General features: G+C 33.8%; 1 protein-coding gene across 4 annotated transcripts; it reads right to left on the minus strand.

The window, feature by feature from the left end:
* Nucleotides 1–1,070: 1,070 nt before the first annotated feature.
* On the minus strand, nucleotides 1,071–22,075 carry LOC138311900 (uncharacterized). 4 transcript variants are annotated; one of them, XR_011206785.1, is made up of 6 exons: nucleotides 21,621–22,061; nucleotides 17,717–17,812; nucleotides 11,088–15,260; nucleotides 9,243–9,556; nucleotides 3,043–8,956; nucleotides 1,071–2,904 (listed from the first exon to the last, which is right to left on the minus strand). XR_011206785.1 is itself a non-coding variant. In XM_069253051.1 (5 exons), the coding sequence occupies exons 1-3, from the start codon at nucleotides 21,696–21,698 to the stop codon at nucleotides 15,087–15,089; spliced, it is 348 nt and encodes a 115-aa protein (XP_069109152.1). In that variant the 5' UTR covers nucleotides 21,699–22,075; the 3' UTR covers nucleotides 1,071–8,956; nucleotides 9,243–9,556; nucleotides 11,088–15,086. The 4 variants fall into 4 exon arrangements, 2 of the variants coding, with proteins under 2 accessions (XP_069109152.1, XP_069109153.1); XR_011206786.1 differs by having other exon boundaries at nucleotides 1,071–8,956; nucleotides 11,088–13,584; nucleotides 13,646–15,260; nucleotides 21,621–22,011; XM_069253051.1 differs by having other exon boundaries at nucleotides 1,071–8,956; nucleotides 21,621–22,075.
* Between the last annotated feature and the right edge of the window lie 4,256 nt (nucleotides 22,076–26,331).

Genomic DNA, 26,331 nt, shown 5'->3' on the forward strand with positions numbered 1-26,331 from the left:
TTCTTCTTGCTTCAATACTCTCATGTGGTTTAATACAGTTCAGGATTTGTCCATTTCTGTTCACAAACTGGTATAAATCAGCTTTCCAAAGTAACTAGTCGATACACACCAGACCGGTGATCTTTCAAACTTTACATTTAAAATATTTCAGGTACATATGGTCACAGCATCTATATTATTAATTTCATGATCCATCATGGGTTACGTCCCCTTGCATCAACATTACGTTAGGGGTCACGTTCTGGTGACCTTTCAAATATGCCAATCAAAATGTTTCTTCCAGATCGTTTCATGAACAATCCTTAAATTCAAGGATTTCCTTTCCTTAACTTTTAAATTCTGCATAGGAAAGCATTACGGATTTTTTTTAACTTAAGATTTCCTATGGAGAAGTCTAAGTTAAGGAAAGTTTGAGATACTGGTACCTGAGAATCTTGGAAGTGAATCTCAACGGACTAGATTGTCTAGTTGGGAAAAGATGTCGGAATTATTTTTTTCGTGTACGAAGTCAATTCGCCCAAAGAGCACAACAAAGTCAAAGCCAATTGCCTAATCTTTGAATAAGTGTATAATTAGCATTGAATTGTTGGTAAAGACTATGATGCGAATTTGGCATAATTCTAAATTTAAAACGGACATGGTTAATTTTCTGATCATTCATGTTAGGCCATACAAAAAATATTTGTGTTTCCGGTAACCCGACCAACTCTATAAAATTAGAGCCTACTCAAAAACTTTTTATCAGTTTTGTCCTCAAGCAAACAAATAACAACCTCAATTTTGTTTGGTTTTGCACAAAATTAGGAATGTGGGTACAAATGCGGTAAATTTAAGACACTAATAATAACCGGGAAATCAAATCCATGGTTTATATAAGGTTGAATAAAGTCTATTTCAGTTTTTTTACTGCAAGAAACAGGGATGAAGAGGAAAAATAATGTATATAAAAAAATTCAAGGGTGTTACCAGAAACAAGAATATTTTTTTATTTGGCCTTAACCTGACCCTGATCAGAACCTGCAGCTCGTTTGCTGCTTTAACTCACTGCAATTAAAGACAACATAATCAAATTGATGTTGAAATGGTCATTTATTTGATGACGTAGTTATCATCAAAAATTGGTTGTCATACAAGTATTGTAATCGCATTACGTTATAAATGAGAAACAGCAAAGATGGGGTTCAAATCTTGCCATCTTGCTGATACAAGATATATCGTGTACATGTATTCATGACCAGGGCTAAAAACCAGAGATAAAACTGTAACACAGAAAAAACTCTGGAAAACTTTCTGAAAATAGTGAAACATAAAAAGTTATCTTGCTGATACAAGATATATCGTGTACATGTTTTCATGACCAGGGCTAAAAACCAGAGATAAAACTGTAACACAGAAAAAACTCTGGAAAACTTTCTGAAAATAGTGAAACATAAAAAGTTGTCATACACAAAGAAAAATATGTAGTACATGCATATAGAAATATAAATGAGAAGCAGCAAAGATGGGGTATAACATATACATCTTGCCATCTTGCTGATGCAAGGATATATTACTCTTGTATTCTTATCCAGGGTTAAAAACCAGAGAAAAAACTGTAATACAGAGAGAAAAAAACTCTGGAAAACTTTTCTGACAATAGTGTAACCACAAAAGTTGTCGCACACAAAGACAAAACTAATTCAGTAAACACATATAGTAAGCACTTCCTAAATATATATAAACTAGCATTAAATTAGGACGCGGGTCATAAGTGTGGGTTAATAAGTAATGAAATTAAAATACAAATTTCTTAATCACCGTACAATGGCTTTTTCTTGAAAAGTTATCTGCAGACTGGGAAGTGACAATGCCCCCCCACATGCGGTATATGTAGACACATTGATACAATATAATCTTTTGTATTGATGTCCGAAATAAAAAACCAGAGATAAAACTGTGATACAGAAAAAAACCTCTGGAAAACCTTCTGACATTAGTGTAACGACAAAAGTTGTCATACACAAAGACAAAAATATGAAGTACATACATACAGATATATAAATGAGAAGCAGCAAAGATGGAGTACAAATCTTTCTGATACAAAGATATATCACTTTTGTATTCATGTCCAGGGTTAAAATTCAGAGATAAAACTGTAATACAGAAAAAAAACTCTGGAAAACCCGACAATAGTTTACCATATAATAGAGAAGCAGCAAATATGGGGTACAAATCTTGCTGATTCAATGATACAATACACTTGTATTCATGTCTGAGGTTTTAAAACCAGAGATAAAAAAACTGCAATACAGAAAAAAAACTCTGGAAATCATGACAATAGTTTACCATATAAAAGAGAGGCAGCAAATATGGGGTACAAATCTTGCTGATACAATTATACTCTTGTATTCATGTCTGAGGGTTAAAAACTAGAGATAAAACTGTAATTAATACAGAAAAAAACTCTAGAAAACCTTCTGACAATAGTGTTACCTAAAAACTTGCAATTATGCAGTACATACATGTACATATAGAAAACCCTTAGATATAAATGGGATGGGAGTCATTAGGGGAAGGGGGTGGGGGTGGGTGGTATTAAATAATTAATAAGTTATGTTGGTAAATTTCATAATCACTGTACACTGGTTATCTCGTTTTCAGATTTCATTGGTCAAATAATCTGCCGCTGATAATATAATATTGTATCTAGTATTCATGTCCAAGGTTAAAAACCAGAGATAAAAAACTGTAACACAGGAAAATAAACCACCTCTAGAAAAACTTGACAATAGTGTAACCTATAAACTTGTCATACATAAAGACAAAAAATGCACATATATATGGGTGGGTTATTAAACAACAAGTGTTGGAATTAATATATATTTCCTAATTTAGCCGTACAATGGAAATATCTTGAAAAATTATCTGCAGGCTGAGACAAGCGGGGCCCTTTGATTGATTGATTGGGCTTAACGTTCTTGTTTGGCCCTTAAAAATGAGCAGTACCTGACATGTAGTCAGATTTCATTGGTCAAATAATCTGCCACTGAAACTTTAACTGACCAATGATTAAGTGCAGGATTCAAGGTTTATTTATTCTCTCTGACTCATAAAAGTATGTAAGAAGTCAAATTTTTGTAATAAATATGTGATATATGGCATAAAGCAATCAAAATATTAGTGCTCTTAGCATATATACATGTACATATATAATTGAAAAGTAATCAAGAGCACTTAACAGGTAATGAATTAGGTCAGAAAGGCTACTTGATAAAGATTGATTTTGAATTAGTTTACATAAATTTTCTAAGAATCTGCCATTTGTATCTAGGTTTTACCATTAAATATATTGAACTTTCCTTGCATTAGTTCTTGACTTGAATAAGTATTAGTGCATTTATTTTAGAATAAGATTTATTTCTTAAAATATTACTGATTCCTGTGCTCATTTTAAAAAGATAAAATACATTGCCAATGTTGATTTACATAAATTACAATTTCTCTCATTTTGCAGAATACGAACCTATCTTCGATTCATGATTCTTCATGTAGATTAATATAAGCGGTTCTAAATGTATACATAATTTTGCTATCATTTCATTAAGTTCTAATAAATTACTTTACTATGTCAAACTGTGTCAATATCGTCATACAGTTTCTGAATAAATTGATGACTTAGTCTTAAATTCATCTTTTGTAAACTAGCTATTTGATTATATATATTCAAACATTACTTTAAGTCAGCTCTGGATAAAATATCTTTAACATGTGACATTAATTTAAAAGAATTTACAAAAGTTAATTGATCTAATATCTTTAACATGTGACATTACTTTAAAAGAATTTACAAAAGTTAATTGATCTAATATCTTTAACATGTGACATTAATTTAAAAGAGTTTACAAAAGTTAATTGATCATTTACTTAATGTTATAAGGTTGTGCAAAACATAATTCTGTATTTTATTTCAATAGCAAGCTCGCCAAAGAGCATGAAATTGTTTGTACACTTTCTTGATTTAAGGATGCCTTTACAAAATTGCAAATGTCTTTTTCTATAACATTTGTATTTTCAAATCTTCACACTTTGTATGGATACATTTTCAAAAGAACTGGCATTACAAGTGAATTGAATATCAACAGGAATAGATAAGTTTCTTTTAGATAGCAAATAGATTTACTTGCTAAAGCTAACATCAAAATAAAAAATGTATATATACCTAGATATGTATACCCTTCTAATAAATCTAATTCTGTATTAAATAATATACCTAGATATGTATACCCTTCTAATAAATCTAATTCTGTATTAAATAATATACCTAGATATGTATACCCTTCTAATAAATCTAATTCTGTATTAAATAATATACCTAGATATGTATACCCTTCTAATAAATCTAATTCTGTATTAAATAATATACCTAGATATGTATACCCTTCTAATAAATCTAATTCTGTATTAAATAATTGAAGTTGTTGGACTGGTTTACAACTTGAGAATATTATGATTGTTCCCCTCGATTTAAGATGCTTCACCGCCGACAGAGCATAAATGATGTTCATCATTTGAACAATAATTTGTAATTAATCCTGTCTATTCATGCCTAATTAACACCAAAAAAAAATAATATAAAATAATTTATTTCGCCTTAAGTGCTTGTGCAATCAGTACTTCATTCCATATAGGATATAGTGCCATAGAATTTTTTCGGGATACAATTAATTATTTTTCATATTTTTAACTTGAAGTAAAATTAAAAGCTCAAACTTTTCAAAAGTGGTAATGGTGTGAAGTAAGTAACTTTTGTAACTGAAGAAAAATACTAAATCGTCTGCTTCTGTTTTTGATAGTGAAAAAATACCATTTGTCAGCGGTGGAGCATCTTTAAATAGGATTTGACGTTTGAATCTATTTGATGTTTTTAAATGATAATTTATTAATTAGGTTAAATGATAATTTATTGATGACATAATTATAAAAAAATTGGTTGTCATACAAGTATTGTAATTGCTTTACATTTCTATTCAGCATTATAAATGAGAAGCAGCAAAGATGGGGTTCAAATCTTGCTGATACAAATGTACAATGATATAATACTCATGTATTCATATCCAAGGTTAAAAACCAGAGATAAGACCAACATAGTAAAAACTCTGGAAAACCTTCTGACAATATTGTAACATAAAACATTGTCACACCAGAAACATATGTTTTTGTTGACGTAAGATGGACCTCTGGTTTATACATTAAAGGCATTTTCCCTTGGCTAACTTTAATTCATAGTTTTGCATCAATACAAAGATTAAACATATCATAGTCATGATTTTTGAAAGCATGAAAATAAGAAAATTATACTTTAATTTTAGACAGTCAGACATTCAAAACTGGAAGTGCATTTTGTATTACATTATTGTATGTAAGTTAAAATGTTATTTTTTTATTTCCAAAGTCTACTAAAACTATCTGAAAATTATTGAACTTTTATAACATATCAAAGTTATTCTCCTATATTTAACTATTTAAGAGCATATTTAAAGAGCATATATATCGTTAGCCTATACAGAAGTACATCTGCCAATCTAAAAATGGCCCATATATATGTTTCTGGTCACACAAAGACAAAAAATGCAATACATACATAGAAAACTCGTGATTTTTGTAGACGCTTGATGATTCTTAACAGATGCATAAGTGCTTTAATTCTTTTGAAACCATACATAAAAATGATATTGGTCAAGGAAGTAATATCAACAGTTATTTTCCATATAACACTGGATCCTTATAGACAAAGGGACAGATCGCCTTGAAAATTCAACAATCTTTTGTCCACACTGTTAGAATTACTTATTTGCCCCATATAAAAATGATATACAATGTACACGTATTTGTTTCAAAATAAAATTCATAAATCCCATAATTTTGATTTTTTGTTCACTTACGTACTGATGACATCTACAGTACCTGTAGGTGATATTTAGAAATAAAGTGAGATAACTCCTTAATTGAATTTGTTATCAACGACAAATTAAGACAGTATAGTTTCAAATTGATCTATCTTACTAAATCTTATTCCATATCATATTGATTTTTCAATGATTATTTTATTACCACACTTTTTTCAATGCTATTTTCTGGTCTACAAGGCAGATGGTCATAACAGCTCAAGCCAGTATGTGTAGAAGGACAATGTTTTCAAAAATAAAAAAATATAATTTTTGAAGTTTATCTTAGAATTATTGACTAAAGAATATAGAAATTAAGTCCTTTGGAGTGAGAATGTGAATTAGTAGTTTTAGTGATAGGGTCAGTTCGTACGCGCCTCCCACGTCAGTCCCGTCTAGTCGTTTGTGTCCTGTCATTTGGGAGGTTTTTCGTCAATGTCTTGCAGAGTGAGTAAAAGGATTAAAGAACTTTACTTTTCTATATTCATTAATTGAATAATATAAAATGAAATTTGGAAAAAAAAAAAATTACCCAAAAACAGGCCACACAATGACAATTTTTCCAAAGATTATGATCAAGAATTATTTTTCAAAACATACTTGTTATTGCAAGAGCAAAAAATGACCCTTCTGGCCTTCATAGACTAAAACATAACATTACTAAATGTGTCATTTTTAGAATATGAAATTCTGAATTATTTGGAAAATATAAGTCAATATAATTTGAAATCAGAGACAAGAATTTGAATTTGTTATCTTCAGTTGTGCAATGTTAGATTTTTTAGAATAAATAGATGTAATTATAATGTATATTCTTAACCTTAAGACTTTATTTTCAAATGATGGGAGGTTTCTGTTATGATGAAAAAAGGCATTCATCTTTTATAAGAATAAACGTGCTAAAAATCTTTTGTCTCCCTTGACACTAGTTCACTAGATAAGTCTCTTTATCAAAAATAGTTTTCTCCTTCTACCATCATACTGATATGATCTAGTTGCTAAAAACATAAAGATGATCCACCGCTGACATACAGTATTTTTTCTCTATCAAAAACAGGAGCAGATGAATTAGTATTTTTCTTCAGTTACAAAAGTTACTTACACAATTACCACCATTGAAAAGTTTGAGCTTCTTTTTTTATTTCAATAGAAAAATATTAAAAATAATCAATTTTGTTCAGAAAGAAATCCATGGCACTATGCCTTATATCGAATGAAGTATTGATTTTGCATGTACCAAAAGCAAAATAAATGATTTAATATGTATTTTTGTATTAGAGACATACATACATCATTAACTATCAACTACCGTTCAAATAATAATGGGTATCGTTTATGCTCTGTCGGCGGTGGAACATCCCAGAGTAACAAAATTCAATGAAATATTTCGTAAATGATTTTGGCACTAGTGTGAAAACTTTTTTTATTAAATCGATCCTGGTATTAAGGATCTGCTCTGGTTAAAAGTAAAATTTGTCTGACTATACAAACGATAATCTAAAGCAATATTTTGCAAATTACGTGTAGTTGTCTGATAAGTTTAATATTCATGAAATTGACAAAACCAAAGTTTGTTTTAAAGCAAAAATAATAACACACTGTCAACCCATATTTTTGCTCAGAACAGCTGTGTATGTCACCCCTACCCCCTAAATTTTGAAGATGAAAATACCTCGTTTTTGCCAGATTGAACGCTTCCCAGAAAAAGTTCTGATGACTGACTTTTTCTAAGATTTTGCAGCTCAAAGTTGTTTCTAAAACCATCATAAAAACAGGGGGTCAGCGTGTTTGGTGTTTTGTCCAATTACAAAATGTGTTATTTTTCAGCTTTTCTTGTAAAAAATTCAAAGAAGTTGATCTTTCACTAAAATGTAAAAAATAAAGACCAATATGTTATAATCTCCCCCTTAAATGCTTATCATTGACATCTCAGTGATCATAACAAAACGATTTACAGCAAAAATTAACTCAATATATCTAAAACTGTTGTTGCACTGACAAGTTAAGTAAAACTAGTGAAGCTAAAAAGGTGAAATTTCACCTCTCTACAAATTTAAAATGTAAAAAATGCACATTTTCAAAATGGCCGCCAAATCAAACTCATATATGAAAAATTTACAACAAAAAGAAGTCCACTTCGTAACATATTTTTATATAGCAACTTGCTACAAATTAAATGGTGAAAATTAGTTTAAAAAAATCTTTAATTAAAGATGAATCGAGACTTCAACGAGACGGAAACCTCACCAGAGCAGATCCATTAGTGGTATTCAGTTTGTATTGATAGTGTGTATAACTGAAGTATTGACCTTCAAAGTTTAATAATTCATTAACATCTTTATCTCTCTTTAATGAGTGAAAAAAAAGAAACTGACTTTGATTTACAAAATGTAATTTACTAAATTTCATAACAGTACCTGAATGGAAAGGTACCGGTATCTGCCAATCACTATTTATCAGGGATCGTCTGCCATCGGGTGTCACTATCCTGATAATTGACACTATCTTGATGGTATCACTATCGAACATTTTGGATTGTCAACAGGAGTCACCAGACTTCCTTCTTTTGAGATGAGATAAGAGCCAGGCACCAAATGAGGTGCAGATACTGGAGTTGCCATTCGGGTTGTCACTATCCTGGTGGTTGTTACGATCCAATGGTGTCACTATCTTCATGGTTGTCGAATTCCTGATGGTTATGGCTATGGGTTCGAATCCCATGTGGGGCAGTTGCCAGGTACTGACCACTGGCCGGTGATTTTTCCCCGGGTACTCCGGCTTTCCTCCACCAACAAACCTGGCACGTCCTTACATGACCCTGGCTGTTACTATTCTGATGGTTAATTGCCACTAACCTCATGGTGGTCACTATCCTGACAGATGTCACTAACTTGATGGTATCACTTTTCTCCGATGCCTACCGTTTTGGGTTTGCCAACAAGAGTCGCCAAACTAAAACTTCCTTATCTTGGATTGAACAGCCAATGAGTCCAGAGCCTTGCAGAACCCCAAAAGTGGTCAAGATACTGCAGCTGTCATTGGAGAGAAATAGTGAAATCATTCAGTAAAGTGGAAATCATGATATGACATGTTTAAAGTTTCTTTTAAAGATTGCGGTTACAAAATTCCACTAATAAAAGATAGCTGCATGTTAGCTACTTGGCAGACATATTTTTCCCAAATTACTACTCAACAAGGGTACTAGGGAAACATATATACAGATTGTATGTTGATTCGAAATAACATGAGCAATAAAACTGCAATTTAACTTTACAATTAGATGTAAGCTTTACACATGAGGTTTTATAGTAAATGTACCTGTTTGGAGCTCTGCTAATCACTAATGGTCACCATCACGGAACGTCTGCCATCGAGCATCACTATCCTGATGGTTGTCATTTTTTTGATGGTGTCGCTATAATCCTGATAGTTGTCACTTTTTTATGGTGTCACTATAATCCTGATGGTTGTCGATATACTGGTTGTCACTATCATGGTGATCATCACAATCCTAAGATGCCAATTATTTTGAATTGCCAACAACAGTTACAATAATAAAACTTCCTTTTCTTGGGGGTGAACAGCCACTTAGAAGAGTTATGAACCTTGTAGATCACCAAAAGATACTGCAGCTGCCATTTGGGGAGAAAAAGTGAAATCAGTTAGTTTGGTGAAAATTATATGATATGATTGAACCCAGTGGTTACAAACTTAACTATTTAAATTCAAATTAGCTGTCTGTTAGCTATTTTAGACATATGAGCCCCAATATGCAATGTGCTCAACAAGGGTACTAGGGAAACCTTTATTCTTGCATGAAAATTGAGAGAGATCCCTTTGTAGTTTTGATAAATTATCAATGGACACAAGAATTCCACGGAAGTGGATGTGTCGCCTGCACAGCATCACAAAAATAGTTATTTACAGTTGAAAATATTGTTAATTATTAGGTGAAGTTATCAAGTCCCGTAACTCTTGCAAATATGGATGGATTTGGACCAGTATCAAACCACTCCCAGATCTTATTAATCAATATACCAAAGGAGAAGGTACGTTAAGACTCGAATATGGCCTCAAAATTAATTCTCCTGTAAAGAACAACATATTTTGCCATATAACAGCTGAATACATTTGCTAACACATTACATCTCGAAAATATCCCGCATGTGCCAATTATGTTCACTATGACGTCATCAACATGCAGTTTCCCGCCATTTTTCACAAAAATCCTTGAAAAATCATACTTTTTGAGTGGTTTTCTCTAAAAATGAATGTGGCCGCCTTCGTGGAGCAGAAAGAGATTTTCACACGTTGTGTATCGTGTATTTACGCATATCCATGCAAAATGTAAAGTTGCTCCAAGGTGGCGGCCAAATTCATTTCAAGCCTTTTCTAACCTAAAGATGATGAATTTCTAGCAAAATTTGGCGAGAAGAGGAAAATCATCAATTTGATGACGTCATAACATGGCTATAAAAAAATGTTTTAATGAATGGCAAGTATGAGAGTATTTATTGATATGAAATAGATGGGGATCAGAGTTATTTTTTTCGGCCTGAAAAATTAAGGCCAAATACTGGTCCTATCATATCTGCTCCTTTGGTTGAAATTGGACAATACCAAAGTTATCAAGTGAAAACCATGGATTTATCTGTTTTGACAATTTTAAAGTCCCATTACTCTTGGAAATATTGATGGATTTTGACAATTATTGAACTCATCCGAGATCACATTGATAAAAAGCAATATACCAAATGGTTGAAATTAGACAATAAATACTAAAGCTATTGAGTGGAAACCATGGATTTATCTATTTTGACAATTTAAGGTCCTGTAACTCTTGTAAATATTGACAGATTTTGACAATTATCGAACTCGTCTGAGATCTTATCGATATAAAGCAATGAACCTTTGATTGAAATCGGACATTAAATATCTAAGTTATCGCACAGAAACCATTTCCCAGACGACGACAGTGCAGACATAGTGATACCTAAGTATTTCCGAACGGACACTGGTCCAAGGATAAAAGATAATTTGAATGACCCACCACTTGATGGTGATGGGCACAAAATACACACATGCAGTTGCAATAACACTGTAGTTTAATTTTACAATTCAATTATAGCTTTTTTTAATATAAGTTTTTAATAGTAAATGTACCTGAATGGAGCTCTGCTAATCACTACTAGTCACCATTACGTCTGCCATCGGGTGTCATTATTCTGATGGTTCTCAATATTGATGGTTGTCACTATCCTGGTGGTTGTCTCTATCCTGATGGTTGTCACTGTCCTGATTGAATCACTATCCTGGTCCAGATGCTCTGCTAAGCATTATGGGTCGCTATCAAAGAGCGTTTTCTATCTAGTGTCACTGTCCTGATGGTTGTCGCATATCTTCATGGTATCACTATCCTGGTGGTTGTCTCTATCCTGATGGTTGTCACTGTCCTGATTGAATCACTATCCTGGTCCAGATGCTCTGCTAAGCATTATGGGTCGCTATCAAAGGAGGTTTGTCCTGATGGTTGTCGCATATCTTCATGGTATCACTATCCTGAAAAATATGAAAATATTTGAAATTATTATGACATCAGGATCATGTCATGTATTGCCATTGTGAATTTTTTTTATTTACAATATTTACATTTTTTATTTACAATATTAACATTTTATTTTTTTTTTTTTTTTTTTTTTTTTTTTTTTTTTTTTTTTTTTTTTTTTTTTTTTTTTTTTTTTTTTTTTTTTTTTTTTTTTTTTTTCATTTTTTTTTTTGTTTTTTTTTTTTTTTTTTTTTCATTTTTCATAAAAACACAATTTTAATACCCCAGAACATTTATACATTTGAAAGCTGCCAAGGTTGGGGCCTTGGGGTCAGCCTTTTAAATATAAACAGATGTCCCCTCACAGGGGGGCTTTCATTCGTCACACGTTAACACTAACGATCTTTCTAACTTATAACTTTCTTTCTAACTTTCATACAAACTTTCTTAGAAACATTTTTTCAAACTTTCATAAGCTTTCTTACAAACTTTCATCAACTTTCTTACAAACTTTCTTACAAACTTTCTTTCTAACTTTCTTTCTAACTTTCTTACAAACTTTCTTACAAACTTTCTTTCTAACTTTCTTTCTAACTTTCTAACAAACTTTCTTACAAACTTTCTTTCTAACTTTCTTACAAACTTTCTTACAAACTTTCTTTCTAACTTTCTTACAAACTTTCTTACAAACTTTCTTACAAACTTTCTTTCTAACTTTCTTACAAACTTTCTTACAAACTTTCTTTCTAACTTTCTTACAAACTTTCTTTCTAACTTTCTTACAAACTTTCTTACAAACTTTCTTTCTAACTTTCTTACAAACTTTCTTTCTAACTTTCTTACAAACTTTCTTTCTAACTTTCTTTCTAACTTTCTTACAAACTTTCTTACAAACTTTCTTTCTAACTTTCTTACAAACTTTCTTACAAACTTTCTAACTTTCTTACAAACTTTCTTTCTAGCTTTCATTCCTTTTATTACATACAATTTAATTCTACAACTTCTCTACCTGTTGTCCTGGATTTAGATGGCATTGTGCAGGAACGGGGAGGGAGGGGGATGCAAGGGCAAATGGTTACTTTAGATACCTTAGATACTTTAACGTGATACTTTATAAGGTCGACCTGAAAGGTCAGGATAACCTAACAATTTCGCAGAAACTTGCCTAAATTTCCAATATGGTCCCAACCAAGTGTTTTTTTCCGGGCCTATGCAAAATCCAAGATGGCCACTACAGTGTCCATTATCTAAAACTACTTCTACTAGTATGATTTAGTAATACTTGTCTGAAATTATCCGGACATGATTTCAAACATATGCTATTTTTTGGATTGATCCGAAATCAAAGATGCCTACCCTGACCACCATCTTCTATCTATCAACGCAACATGTCTAAAACGATCCTGACATTGTCCTTACCAAGTGTACTTTAAAATACATTTTCAACGATGGGCACAAAAATTGCCATCTTGAAAAAAAATTCATTTCCTTTTTCAATGGAGCCAAGGTTGTTAAATGACTTTATGGTCTCCTGTATTTTAATTAGGGACCTTTCACCTTTTGATGACCAGTTCAAATCCCACGTGGGGCAGTTACCTGGCACTCATTGCTGGTCAACGGCATTTCTTCACCGATGACCCTGGCTGTTAATTTGGTCAACTGCAAGTGTACATATAGAAAGTAGCGGTTAGAATGTTATTTACTAAATGCGTGCTTAATTGTGCTAGGGTATATGGGTAGGGTAATGTGAGTATTGTTAGGGACAGGGACGAAATATTCCTATTAACTACTTTCTGTACACTTCAGTTGAGTCAAAATTAAAGCATTGCAGTCGTATCACTGCAAGTGTTCAGTGTCCTCAAAATCTTAAGTTATACCTCAAATAACAATAATTGGGTACTGCAAATGGTCAGTATCCTCAAAATCCTGTGATTTACCAAGTCTTGCAGTCGTATCACTGCAAGTGGTCAGTATCCTCAAAATCCTGTGATTTACCAAGTATTGCAGTCGTATCACTGCAAGTGGTCAGTATCCTCAAAATCCTGTGATTTACCAAGTATTGCAGTCGTATCACTGCAAGTGGTCAGTGTCCTTAAAATCTTAAGTAAGTTATACCTCAAATAACAATAATTGGGTCACTGCAAGTGGTCAGTATCCTCAAGATCTTAAGTTATACCTCAAATAACAATAATTGGGTCACTGCAAGTGGTCAGTATCCTCAAAATCCTGTGATTTACCAAGTATTGCAGTCGTATCACTGCAAGTGGTCAGTGTCCTCAAGATCTTAAGTTATACCTCAAATAACAATAATTGGGTCACTGCTAAGTGGTCAGTGTTCTCAGGATCGCAAGTTCTATCTCATAACAATAATTGGGTCACTGCAAGTGGTCAGTATAATCCTCAAAATCCTGTGATTTACCAAGTATTGCAGTCGTATCACTGCAAGTGGTCAGTGTCCTCAAGATCTTAAGTTATACCTCAAATAACAATAATTGGGTCACTGCAAGTGGTCAGTATCCTCAAAATCCTGTGATTTACCAAGTATTGCAGTCGTATCACTGCAAGTGGTCAGTGTCCTCAAAATCTTAAATTATACCTCAAATAACAATAATTGGGTCACTGCAAGTGGTCAGTAGCCTCAAAATCCTGTGATTTACCAAGTATTGCAGTCGTATCACTGCTAAGTGGTCAGTGTCCTCAAGATCTTAAGTTATACCTCAAATAACAATAATTGGGTCACTGCTAAGTGGTCAGTGTCCTCAAGATCTTAAGTTATACCTCAAATAACAATAATTGGGTCACTGCTAAGTGGTCAGTGTCCTCAAAATCTTAAGTTATACCTCAAATAACAATAATTGGGTCACTGCTAAGTGGTCAGTGTCCTCAAAATCTTAAGTTATACCTCAAATAACAATAATTGGGTCACTGCTAAGTGGTCAGCGTCCTCAATATTTTGTGATGTATTTCAATTAACACCTTATTGGGATCACTGCATGAGTTCAGTGTCCCACAAAAACTTTAAACCTTAAAACTATATATATTGTATACCAATTTACAATACCAATAGACCAAAATTTCAGAAATTTTTCAAGAATTTAAAAAGTGGACACTGGCAGCCATCTTTGAATGCAATCCTGGAAAAAACCCTTTATGCACACTCCAAAGAGTATGTCTGTCAAAACCTTATAGCATTACATGATATACCTCAAATAACCGGAAGTTGTATCACTACACGTGTTCATGTGTTCCTCACAACCTACCACATAACCATATCACTGAATGCATTCCGTATCCCAAAAAATCTTACAAAAATGTACCTCAAACAACCTTAAGTTGTAATAATAGTAATTCGAAACGGAGCAAAAACAATGTCCCTTCTTCGTTTAGGGTACAAAAGTATGGAACGGAATTTGGGAGGAAATTACCAAATCACCTAAATGGGGACTGATCTTAGATGTTGGAATGAACAACCAATTAATGGTGTATACTACTGTATACATTTTTGGGTGAGGGACAGGAATTGGGACGATTTTTGAGGGGTTACCACATCCTCAAGCAACATCATTCCATGGACAAACAGATAAAGGATATTACATTACAATACATTATATATGACATCACATTACATAATCCTTATGCCAAGCTGGTCTGCGGGTGGCACGACCAGATCTGCGGATAGGAACAGGTGATGCTGGGACTGGTACTGCGGGGACAACAGAGCTGGAGCTAGGCTGGTCAGCAGCAGGGACAGGGAAAACCTCTCCTCGGCAGCAGCAGGTAGCGTACACAACCTGCAAGATCACAAGTACACATTTCAGTAAACAAGTATAGGCGCATATTACAAAATATTCAGCAGATATACAAGAGAGAATATTGCTGAAATATTGGCCAGATATGTTCATGGTTTATGAAAAAAATGATATCATTTATGAATATGAAAGACTCGTGAGTATGTGAATATGAAGGATATGGATATACTAGTAATCAACTTGAGGGCAAAGAACAATATTTATTTGTATGTCACAATTTATTTTTAAAAACTGTACGTACATTTTTTCATCCCGAGTGCAGATTATCCTTATTCTTCCTACACATACATTAATATGTATATGAAAGGAACCATGGCACAAATAACTTCTCCAAATATTGTATTAGATTTGTGTTCTCAGCCATGTTCCTTTTTGCTCAATTTTGACCTATTGTATTCCATGACGGCCATCGTGGTTTAGGTTACTGGTCTATAAAAGTTGCACAAAAAAAGACCTCAAAATAATTTTAGCCACTAGTAACAATACGATCTATAACTTAAAAACAAAAATGAACTTGCTAACGGATCCCTGCTGAGCAGTGAATAAAGAGAGATAACTCTTACTGGTTTTAGAAAATTTGAAACCGTGACAAAATTTGTTATTTTACTCACAATTATGGTATTTTTCACTTTAAAAATTTAGAATTTGATTTAAACATCTTTGATGCTGGTCAAAAAAATTAAAACGGTCGACACATCTGCAGGTCACCAGAAATGACCTTACGAAATTTCATGGCAATCCGACTTTAAGTTTGAGAAAATGGTCAAAGTCCCGGCAGAAAAAGAAGACGCAGAAGAAGAATAACTTATTAAGTTAGAAATGTATCAAGAAAATATGTAAGAATCTGAATATAACCTTAACTTGTTAAATAAACTAGATAGACCATTCACACCTAGTCATATTCATATTTTATTTAAAAGTATTAAGGGATGTAAACTTAACGTATTTTTGTCTAATTGAAAAAAATAAATGCTTGGTAATTAACAGAGAGGAAATACATGCATACACAGGAAAAGAACAAATATAAAAATACCTTTTCAAAGTTACCAAAGATACATCAATACAATGGTTCCAGTATAGACTACAACACCGTATACTCCCTTTGAATAATTACTTAAAAATTAAAAATATTTCTGAAATAAATTATGTAATATCTGTAATACAGAAGTTGAAACCAAAGAACACATATTTTGGTATTGTCAAAAATCTTTCCAAATATGGCAAGATATGAAAAGAAAAATATATGTAAAAACTAATAATGTTAAAAAACTAATTATGTTATGGAATTTAAATTAGAAACAGTACATGTTTTGGTATTGTCAAAAATCTTTCCAAATATGGCAAGATATGAAAAGAAATATATATGTAAAAACTAATAATGTTGTGGAATTTAAATTAGATACAGTACTCTTTGGTGAGACTGAAAATTTGTCAATACCACTCAATTTTGATATTCTATAATAAATTATGAAGTTTTGTATTTTTTCCTGTATCATGAAAAAAACAAAACATAAATATGGAAGGTTTGATGGAGTTTTTGTTTACAAAATATGATGTTGAAAAAAAAAGCTGTCAATACCAAATAGGTGTATTGAGAAATTTGATAAAATATGGATCAATTGGAAATACATTTTTGAATAGTTCTTGAAAATATGCCAATCAATGTTTTGTATGATGTTTTATGTTGTAGTACTTTAATATGTATGATTTGAATTCTTTTTGGTTTGTTTGCGTATTGTCTATAATTCTTTCTATGTGTGTGTGGTGTTTTTTCTATTTTTTGTTTGTTGATACAAACATTACATTTTCTCTAGTTCTACTACAAACATTAATCAAAAACAATAAATTCCAAATCATTGTTATCAGAATACTCAATACACATGTAATTTTCTTGATTTGTTTTCTGCAAAAAGTTACATATGCATGTCCCTTCAACTAAAATGGCTTTCAAAATTTATCTATAAAAATTATATTTATATTGGTACATGCTTTGAAGGACAATATTGTTTGAGGAGTTGACCTCATGATCAGGGCACCCAGCTCTGGCAGCTCTTATCAAAACACTAATGTGTATGTATATACACATCATATACAGCTGGGGGAATAAAATATACATGATATTTGTACTGTAAAAAACACACACACACACACACACACACACACACACACACACACAATAAGTTCCCTAGGGACTCCATTGGGGGGGGGGGGGGACTTACAAATTGTGAACTATATGACCCTGGGATCACGTAATTCGGCTTTGGCTATGAGAGGCTTCTGCAAATTTCTAATGAATTTGGTTAAGTGGTTTTAGGAGAAGTCGTCGAAGATATAAATTGTTTATCGCTATACAAACAGAAGGCGATTAGGTTAAGTCTCACGTGACCTGAACACTTTTTCACGGTAGGGAATAATGAATTTTACATCTAAAATCTTACCACAGCCTCCGCAAGAGAAAGTCCACGGCTAACCACCACTGCGAGCGACGTCGCAACCCGGTCAACCAAACTGCGGAAGGAAGTGTAAAACACAACCTGCAAAGAACAAGAACGACAGAAGTTCAGATAAGATAAAAAAAATCACGACACACATCAACAATTGCTTTAGATTTATACCGGTCGTGTGTAATATTATGAAAAAACACATGGATAATATCAAGATTTTCTTTGGATTTCTTTGAAATGGGGGAGAATCCATTGCTGTTAATTTATCGAAACCCTATACATATATGCTTGCATACATACCAAGCTGGATACACATTCCCTAGGTGAAGGACACATGGCAAATGATGAGTGACCTTATAAACCTATTTCATTTGTCTAGGAAGCTGTTCCTGTTATTTACATCACAGGGATCTGAGAATTAGTTACAGATTATATATAATCATGGACCCACCAGAGTACCCCAAGACCATTACGTTTGATTGGATCCCGTGTCATCTGGAAAATCCTGTTGATATTGAATCTATTGAAAACCACAAGGTTTGACGAATTAAGCTGTGAAAGTCATTCAAATGACTTCAGAGATGCCTTATAAATATTAGCCTCAACACATATACTGTAAAGTTGTTGTATTTTATGCGTTATGTATGTTTAGATGGAAACATACCTGCAATTATAATTTTACAATTACTAATAACACTGTAAAAATGTGAAATGAAATTGTAGACCACAATTTGGCTTCATGGTCTGACCGTATGTACTCATTTCAATTCACTATAAATATAAATATAATGCCAAAAATCATTTTCAGCTCTTATATGTGCTTGTAAAATAAAAACCTATGGATAGAAAGTAGTGTAATTCTCAAAAATTGGTTACTTTTGGTAATGAATAACATATTAAAAACTCATCTTGATTCACGAGTATGAAAAATACGGCACCTATAACTTTAAAAAGAAATAATTGATACCATAAAACATGTATATACTATTGACTAAAAATTTGTGTTAGGTCCCTGTGTTTAAACTTGTACATCTAAAATGTTTGTTTTTCCCGTGCGAAGTTGATCGGGTCACGACAATTACGGAAGTGTTTCGTACATGTATGTTCACTGGAGTTTTGACGTTCTGTCAATAACAGATAGTTGAAATATATAAAAAAAATACCTCTATATATACTATTTTATATAATGACTTATGTATAGTATAAATATAAGAAATACCTCTATATACTATTTTATATAATGACTTATGTATAGTATAAATATAAGAAATACCTCTATCTACTATTTTATATAATGACTTATGTATAGTATAAATATAAAAAAAACACCTTTATCCTATTTTGTATAGTATATAGGGGTATTTTTGATATTTTTTTTTATATTATTGACAGAACGTCAGACTCCTGTGGTATGTGCCTTTAGCCTATACATTGTAGCTACTAGTACATCGATCGGGCCAAGAAAATGTTTTCCGGAGTTTCCGTGAATTTATTGTGGGCCACATTAATTATTTCATATTTTTTTTATGACTTCACATTTGGTGTCAGTAACGTATTACCCAGTTTTATTCAACATCTTATGCAGGGATCTAGAGAACGTGGCAATTTTCTTGTAAATGTTTGCGATTACAAAAAAAAAAAAAAAAAAAAAAAGGCCAAAGAGGCCTTCACCTGAGTGCTGCTACAGAAAGAGCATTGCAAAGTTGGTTCAAATCTGTTAAAAGTATTTATGAATCAGAATAAACTTTAAAGTTGAACCTTCGTATTAGAATTTTTATTTTGATAGTGTATTATGTTACCAAACCTTATGCTTAAAATTCCAATTTGCTTTGCCAACGTTAAACAACAAAACCAAACTAGAAGTCAGTCAGTGTCAGTGATTTTATAAATTTCACTATTTAATCTATGAAGAGTATTTGGTTCCATCAAACCTGTGAATTCAGAAGCAGACATTTTGGCCCCGCCCCTCTGGTCCCTGGGGTCAGCCAAGACCAATATGGATATGGTGTTAAAATGCTATTTCATGGCTAATAATTCTAACCCAGTTTGACTCATTTCCTATTAAAACTAAGCAAATAATGTTCATAAATGTATTTTTCCTATATAAACTATAGTAAATTTGACCCTTCCCCAGGGGAAAGTCTGAGATCCGAGGGCCATGCAATTCACAATTTTTGTAAAGGGCCTTATGACCTTCCAATCTATGAAGAGTAACTGGTTCCATCAAATCTGTGAATTCAGAAGAAGATTTTTGAAGTTTTAGCCTATTTGACCCCTTTTGGCCCCGCCCCTAAGGCCCCTTGGGGTCGGTCAGGACCGATATGGATATGACGATAAAATGCTGTCACAGGCAAAAAATCTAACCCAGTGTGGCTAATTTCCTATGAAAAATAAGCAAATAACATTCATAAATGTGTTTTTCCTATATAAACTATAGTAAATTTGACCCCCCTCCCCAGGGGGAAACATGAAACCCCAGGGTCATATAATTCACAATTTTCGTAAAGGACCTTAAGACCTCTCCATCTATGAAGCGTATTTGATTCTACCAGTTCCAAAAGAAGATTTTTGAAGTTTAAGCCTATTTGACCCCTTTTGGCCCCACCGCTAAAGGCTCCTAGGAGTCGGTCATGGAAAATTTGTTAATAGGATTCAATGGCCATTTCATAGGGATAATTCTGACAACATTTAACTAATTTTCTATTATAAATGACCAAATAATGCTCCAAAATGTGTTTTCACTACATAAACTATAGTAAACTTAACCCCCTCCCCAGGGGGAAACCTGAGACCCCAGAGTCATGTAATTCACAATTTTTGTAGAGGGCCTTGAGACCTTTGAGTATTTGATTCTGCCATTTCTGGAATTTCAGAAGAAGATTTTTGAAGTTTTAGTCTATTTGACCCTTTTGGCCCCACCCCTCAGGCCCCTAGGGGGCTGGGACCATATAATTCACAATTTTGGTGGACCTTTGGCTATAAAATCTGCAAAATTTCAACAAATTTGGTTCAGTAGTTTTGGAGAAGAAGTCGAAAAAGTAAATTGTTTATCGCCATACGACGCACGACCGACGACGACGGACAAAAGGCGATTAGAATAGGTCACTTGAGCCTTCGTCTCAGGTGACCTTAAAACTGAAAAGTTACCTATATTGTACCTTTAACAGAGCTCTATCTAAAGTTTACATGTATACTATGATATATTGTCAATCTCCTTATTTATTACATATAACTAACAATATTCAGCATCAAAATTACATCAGCCACCTATTTCAATCATTCGCTAAGTGGAATTAAAGTTATAGTAATAGCACAGGCGTTTGGCTCTATAGACATTTTCTCCATATATATATGTATGATACTGTACAATATTACATAAAGAGAGCAAAATGTCTATAGAGCCAAATGCCTGTGGTAATAGTAAGTATACCTAACAGGCTTTACAACCTTTAGAAGTTGGAAAGTATTTATACATGTACAGTATCTCTTTACTATACGAGTTTGAATGTATAATTAAGAAAAAAAGCACAGACCATTTCCACGCAGCCTCGCTTTCAATGCTTTCAACTTTTCTTTACTTTAATGGTCAGAACTGGGAAACTAAACTTGACCGTCGTATTAATATGTGAGAATTTTTGGAAGGCCAATGAACGCATTTAGACTGGTTTTCTTTGCCCGACTATTCATTTTAAGTGTAATTATTACTTTATTAATATTAAAATATTTTTAAAATCAGAATCATCTATTATATATATATTGCCGTGAATATGAGAAGGCTTCATAAGTTGAAATAACTTGTTCCCGATCCCATTGTTCTTTCACAGATAAAAAATGTTTTAAATAAGAAAATAACTTAAAACTTTAGTCTGGACTAGGAATAAAAACGAACGTTACATACCTTACCACAGTACACAAACTTGCCTAGACACTGAAGGATCACCTCCAATGCCAGGAAGAGCGCAACGAAGAGTTCCATGATGAATCTTGGATAGGTAGCAAAGAGCGTGCAGTATCGTCAGAGAAAATCTGAGAAGTGGGCAGAGATCTGGCGCCAAATTCAGAACCAACAATAGTCCTCGTGCCACGTGACCAGCATATTAATCCAGCCAGTAGGATACTACGACCGGTTAGTGAAAAGTGGTCAACTCACCACATCACGGGGATCACACAGGGATACGAGAATTACTGATTTCTGATTTAGACCTTTAAAACGTCTAAATATGTCTTAGGGCACTCTGGTCTAAACTGTGACTAATTCTCAGATCCCTGTGGAGGATCTGGAAATTAGTTTAGAACGTTTCTAAATTTTTTTTTTTTAAATTTAGACCCTTAAAATGCCCCATATTCCCAATGAACGTCTTAGAATAGTCTAAGACCTGGCATGAATTTCAAACTAACAGTATAAATATATCCAGACGTCTTGTGTCTCTCACCTGTTTTTTTTAGAGTATTTATCTTGCAATTAGAAAATTAGATAATTAGCGAATTGACCCACGATTTGTTTGTTTTTAAATCCAAACCATATAATGATGATATATATACCATAGGAATATCCTATCCAATACATATTGTCAGAGAGGAAGTAATTTATATGAAAAAGTAGCCTAATTCACCCTTTTGGCCCGCCTCTCAAGCCCCCGGGGGTCAGCCCTATCATTTGTGCAATTTTGAATCCCACCGTATATGGATGCTGCTATTGAATTAAGAGTGCTATCCCGTGCATATTTTCTGAGAAGTCGTTTTATAGGAAATAGCCAAGTGACCCCTTTTGACCCTGCCACTCACGATCAGTCCCCATGGGGTCAGCCTCGTCATTTGTACAATTTTGAATCCCCACTCTACAAGGATGCTACCATTGCATGATGAGTGCTCTTCCATGCTTAGTTTCAGAGAAGAAGTCGTTTATATGACGGGGAGTCAACCCCATCTTTTTACTATTTTAATCCCCCCTATAAGGATGCTACCATTGCATTATGAGTGCTATCCCATGATAAGTTACAGAGAAGAAGTAGTTTATACGGTAAAAGCCAAATTGATCCCATTTTGACCCCGCCCCTCTGGCTCCCGGGGGTCAGCCATCATTTGTATAATTTTGAATCCTCACACTATAACGGGATGCTAACCATTGCAGTTTTGGTGGCTCCTCTCATGCTTACCGTGACAGACGAAGTCCGTTTGACATGGAAATAGACAAATTTATCCCTTTGACCCCGCCCCTCAGGCCCCCGTGTTTTGAATCCTCACTCTATAAGGATGCTACCATTGATTGTTTTTTTTTCAATTAAGAGTGATATTCGCATGTGCTTATATGGTAACAGTCCAAATTGACCCCTTTTTGACCCACCGCCCCTCCAGACCCCCGTGGGTTAGAGTCCCATCATTTGTACAATTCATTTGTAATCCCCATCCTATTAAGGATGTTACCATTGCATTAAGAGTTGATATCCCATGCTTATATTGGTAAAACAGCCAAATTGATCCCTTTTGACCCCACCCCATCAAGTCTCGGGGGGTCAGCCCCATCATTACAGTCAGTATAATCCATAAGGATTCAATTCTTTTAATTCCTTGAATCTTATGGTTCATCAGAAAAAGTGCATTAATATATACAGTGCAACAAAACTTACAATATACAATAAGTATACAATAACATAGATATTTAACACACAGACACACATAAAATAGTACAGATACACCCAACACGTGCACGACCGCTACGCTAGTGTAGAGGGTGTTTCTACATTTGTTTCAAACAGTGTTTATTCTTTTGTTCATGGCCAAAAACTATAAATTTTTCCTAAATTGGATAATTCTTTATTATTCCTTGTTTCCAGAAGTTGAATAAATTTGGCCATGCGAGGATTATTATGATGATATTTTTTGATAAAACGGTTTCTAATATCTAAGTAATTATTGCATTTAATTATGGGATATAAATGGTACTACGTCGTTCAATGTCATTCCATTATTCACAAACATATACCATTTTTGAATGTGTCTGTCTATAATTTCTATATCTACCGGTTTCTAACATTTAATATTGATGAGAAGGATTGCTATCATTCAAATTTTGTGAATTCCGGTGAGTGATTATGGGAAGAAGTCGATTGTTGAATGGACGGACGCCGGACGCCACAGTATCGCTTAAGAAAAAAAAAGGCTTCTCACCAAGCGCTTCGCGGCTCTTGTCGTTTTCAGAATTTCATGGTATTCAATTAATAAATCACACAGGATTAACTTACGTTTTAAGAGAACGTGTCCACCACTTTAGTCTGTCTAAGTGTGGTATAATGCACTGGGTCTAGCAATGAAAAACGTATTGTTCAGCCGTCTCATGTCGCAGCTGTGGTGAATGCCGAAACATAGAGAACGTACAGCGTGCCAGACACAGGGTACACAAATCACGTGACACATTTGCATGACAATACTAACAGCTTTGGGGAATGCTGGCACAAACATCACCAAAACAAGCCGATTCGGTTATACCACTGGGAAATCTGCGAATTAGAGAAGATTTTGCGAAGTTATTTGTATTAGATGTCACTAACTATAATCGGTAATAAGGAACATCGCAGCGACAGTCTCAAAAATGATTGATTCCTGACATTGTTTCTTATTATTACTGGCTCAAGTATGCAGGACTCAATCCTTGGTCTTCTTCGGTTCTGTAAAACATTTCGAATATTGAATTAATATGTAAAAATGGTGAAGATTTTTAAAGCGTCTTTATTGCATAATGCTTGTTAAAGTATAAATGGTATGTTACCTGCTAAAAATTTTGGTTACTCACAACATTTACGGTTGATTTTGAAATGATTATAAGTCTTTTAACACCCAGTTTCAACACTCTATTTCTTAAAAGGTATATAAATATATATATATTAATACAAAACTGTCGGTAACCTGGGTTTCTTACACTGATGTTGTAGATATTACGCTGATAATCAGGCGGAAATCTGTGGAAAGGCTTTATAGCTGTGGGGTGTTTCCGGATTCTAGCTACACTTTGTTCTTATGGTTTGCGAATGGAGATTTAGCGTTATAGTAACGCAATGATTTAATCCTTATTTACGTTCATATCAATTGATTAAATCTCGGTAAGTTTGCTCAGTTTGGAGAACCAGTTAACACATGTTTTTATAAGGAACACTAGGTCCGAGATACCTCTGGCATATCAACCCCCTGGATTAGAAATTATGGACAAGACTGAGGTCTGGTTTAGGGCCACAGAGGCGACAGTAGTACTCGAAAACCTGGAATAAGCCGACCACCGCGTTTTGGTATCGGGCCAGGTCATATACGATTCCAGACTACTTACAAAAAATTTTACCACCGAGAATCGCCACCTTACCTTGGTCCTTTTCAAACAAATGTATAATTTATCTTACTCATAGCCATCCCATTTTCCATCACGCATGCAACGTTTCTAGTGGGTCAACACAGTAGTTTCTCTTCTTCCGCTACTTGCCTCGTCGTCGTTCGCCATATTTTCTCGTAGTATGCCAAAATCATCTTTTTAATCTCGACGAAATTGCTATATTTGGGTAGATATGAAATTTCATTTGTTGATATAGACTAAGGTTAGTGGTGCTTCTCGCGTGGTAAATGCTGAATCGGAGATCGACCTGGCCCGATATCTAAAACGGTGTCAGACTTATTTTCAGGTTTTCGAGTTACTACTGCGCTTCTGGCACCCTCTAAACCAGACAATTATCGTATCATAAAGGCCAAGTCTGGTGTCTAGGGCCAGAGTATCTCGGGCTAATGGCACCGTAATAGAAAATGAATTTAAAATAGTTTGAGTTCTATGTTATCATTTAAATATAAAACATTTTTTAAAATTAAATCACCCATTAGTTTCTGAACTATAGTATGCAGAAGTTGAAACGATTGTATTTGGTATAACGTAATTACTTATGCAATCTTGTAATTCCCCAGTATCATGTATGTGTTACAGTGGATATATTTTCTGGAATGATAGTGCAGTGTTATTGTAAGTTTCTTATTAAAAGAGGTGTGAAGGAACCAGTCATGTGATGCTTGTACCATGTTGTCTGACGATAGTATTGCGTTCCCCCTGTTTTTCTGGTAACGTTATCATGAACATTTGTCGTTTCAACACAGACAACGAGCAAATCTCCTTCATTCTCTTTGCTGACGGGAGGACCATCGAGTTATAGTCTTAGTTTCCCTTAGCTAACTACATTTTTGTTGTATTTGTGCATAAATATAAAGTTTTAAACATTATACCAATGGTCTGATATGTATAGTTTTTCCAGATTAATATGTTTTAATATGATTTTGAATGCATGTAAAACAAGTTTTTTTTCATGGCGTTGTCCAGAACCTGACATTCAAAACCTACAGTGCATTTTCTATTATTGGTGTATAAGTCTAACGTATTTTTTTTATCCTACTGCATCTAACCCCTCCTGCCCCCAGGGGGTCAGAGCCCAAAGTTCTGTTCTCCTTCCCCCAAGGATGTTTATGGCCAAAATTTGGTCACAATCCAAGAAAAACTCTAGGACAAGTAGCGATTTATAGGATTTACCTCTATTTCCCCTATTGGGCACTACCCGTCCTGCCCCCGGGGGGCCAGAGCCAAAATT

This window comes from Argopecten irradians, unplaced genomic scaffold (assembly GCF_041381155.1).
Source record: "Argopecten irradians isolate NY unplaced genomic scaffold, Ai_NY scaffold_0152, whole genome shotgun sequence".
NCBI lineage: Eukaryota > Metazoa > Mollusca > Bivalvia > Pectinida > Pectinidae > Argopecten > Argopecten irradians.

Excerpts from the sequence above, each read along its gene's own strand:
- LOC138311900 (XM_069253051.1), bottom strand. The coding sequence starts at position 21,698 with ATGGAACTCTTCGTTGCGCTCTTCCTGGCATTGGAGGTGATCCTTCAG. Across the intron at positions 17,813-21,620 it reads AGTTTGTGTACTGTGGTAAG|GTTGTGTTTTACACTTCCTT; the intron begins GTATGTAACGTT and ends TGTTCTTTGCAG. Across the intron at positions 15,261-17,716 it reads TTTCTCTTGCGGAGGCTGTG|GTTGTGTACGCTACCTGCTG; the intron begins GTAAGATTTTAG and ends GTGATCTTGCAG.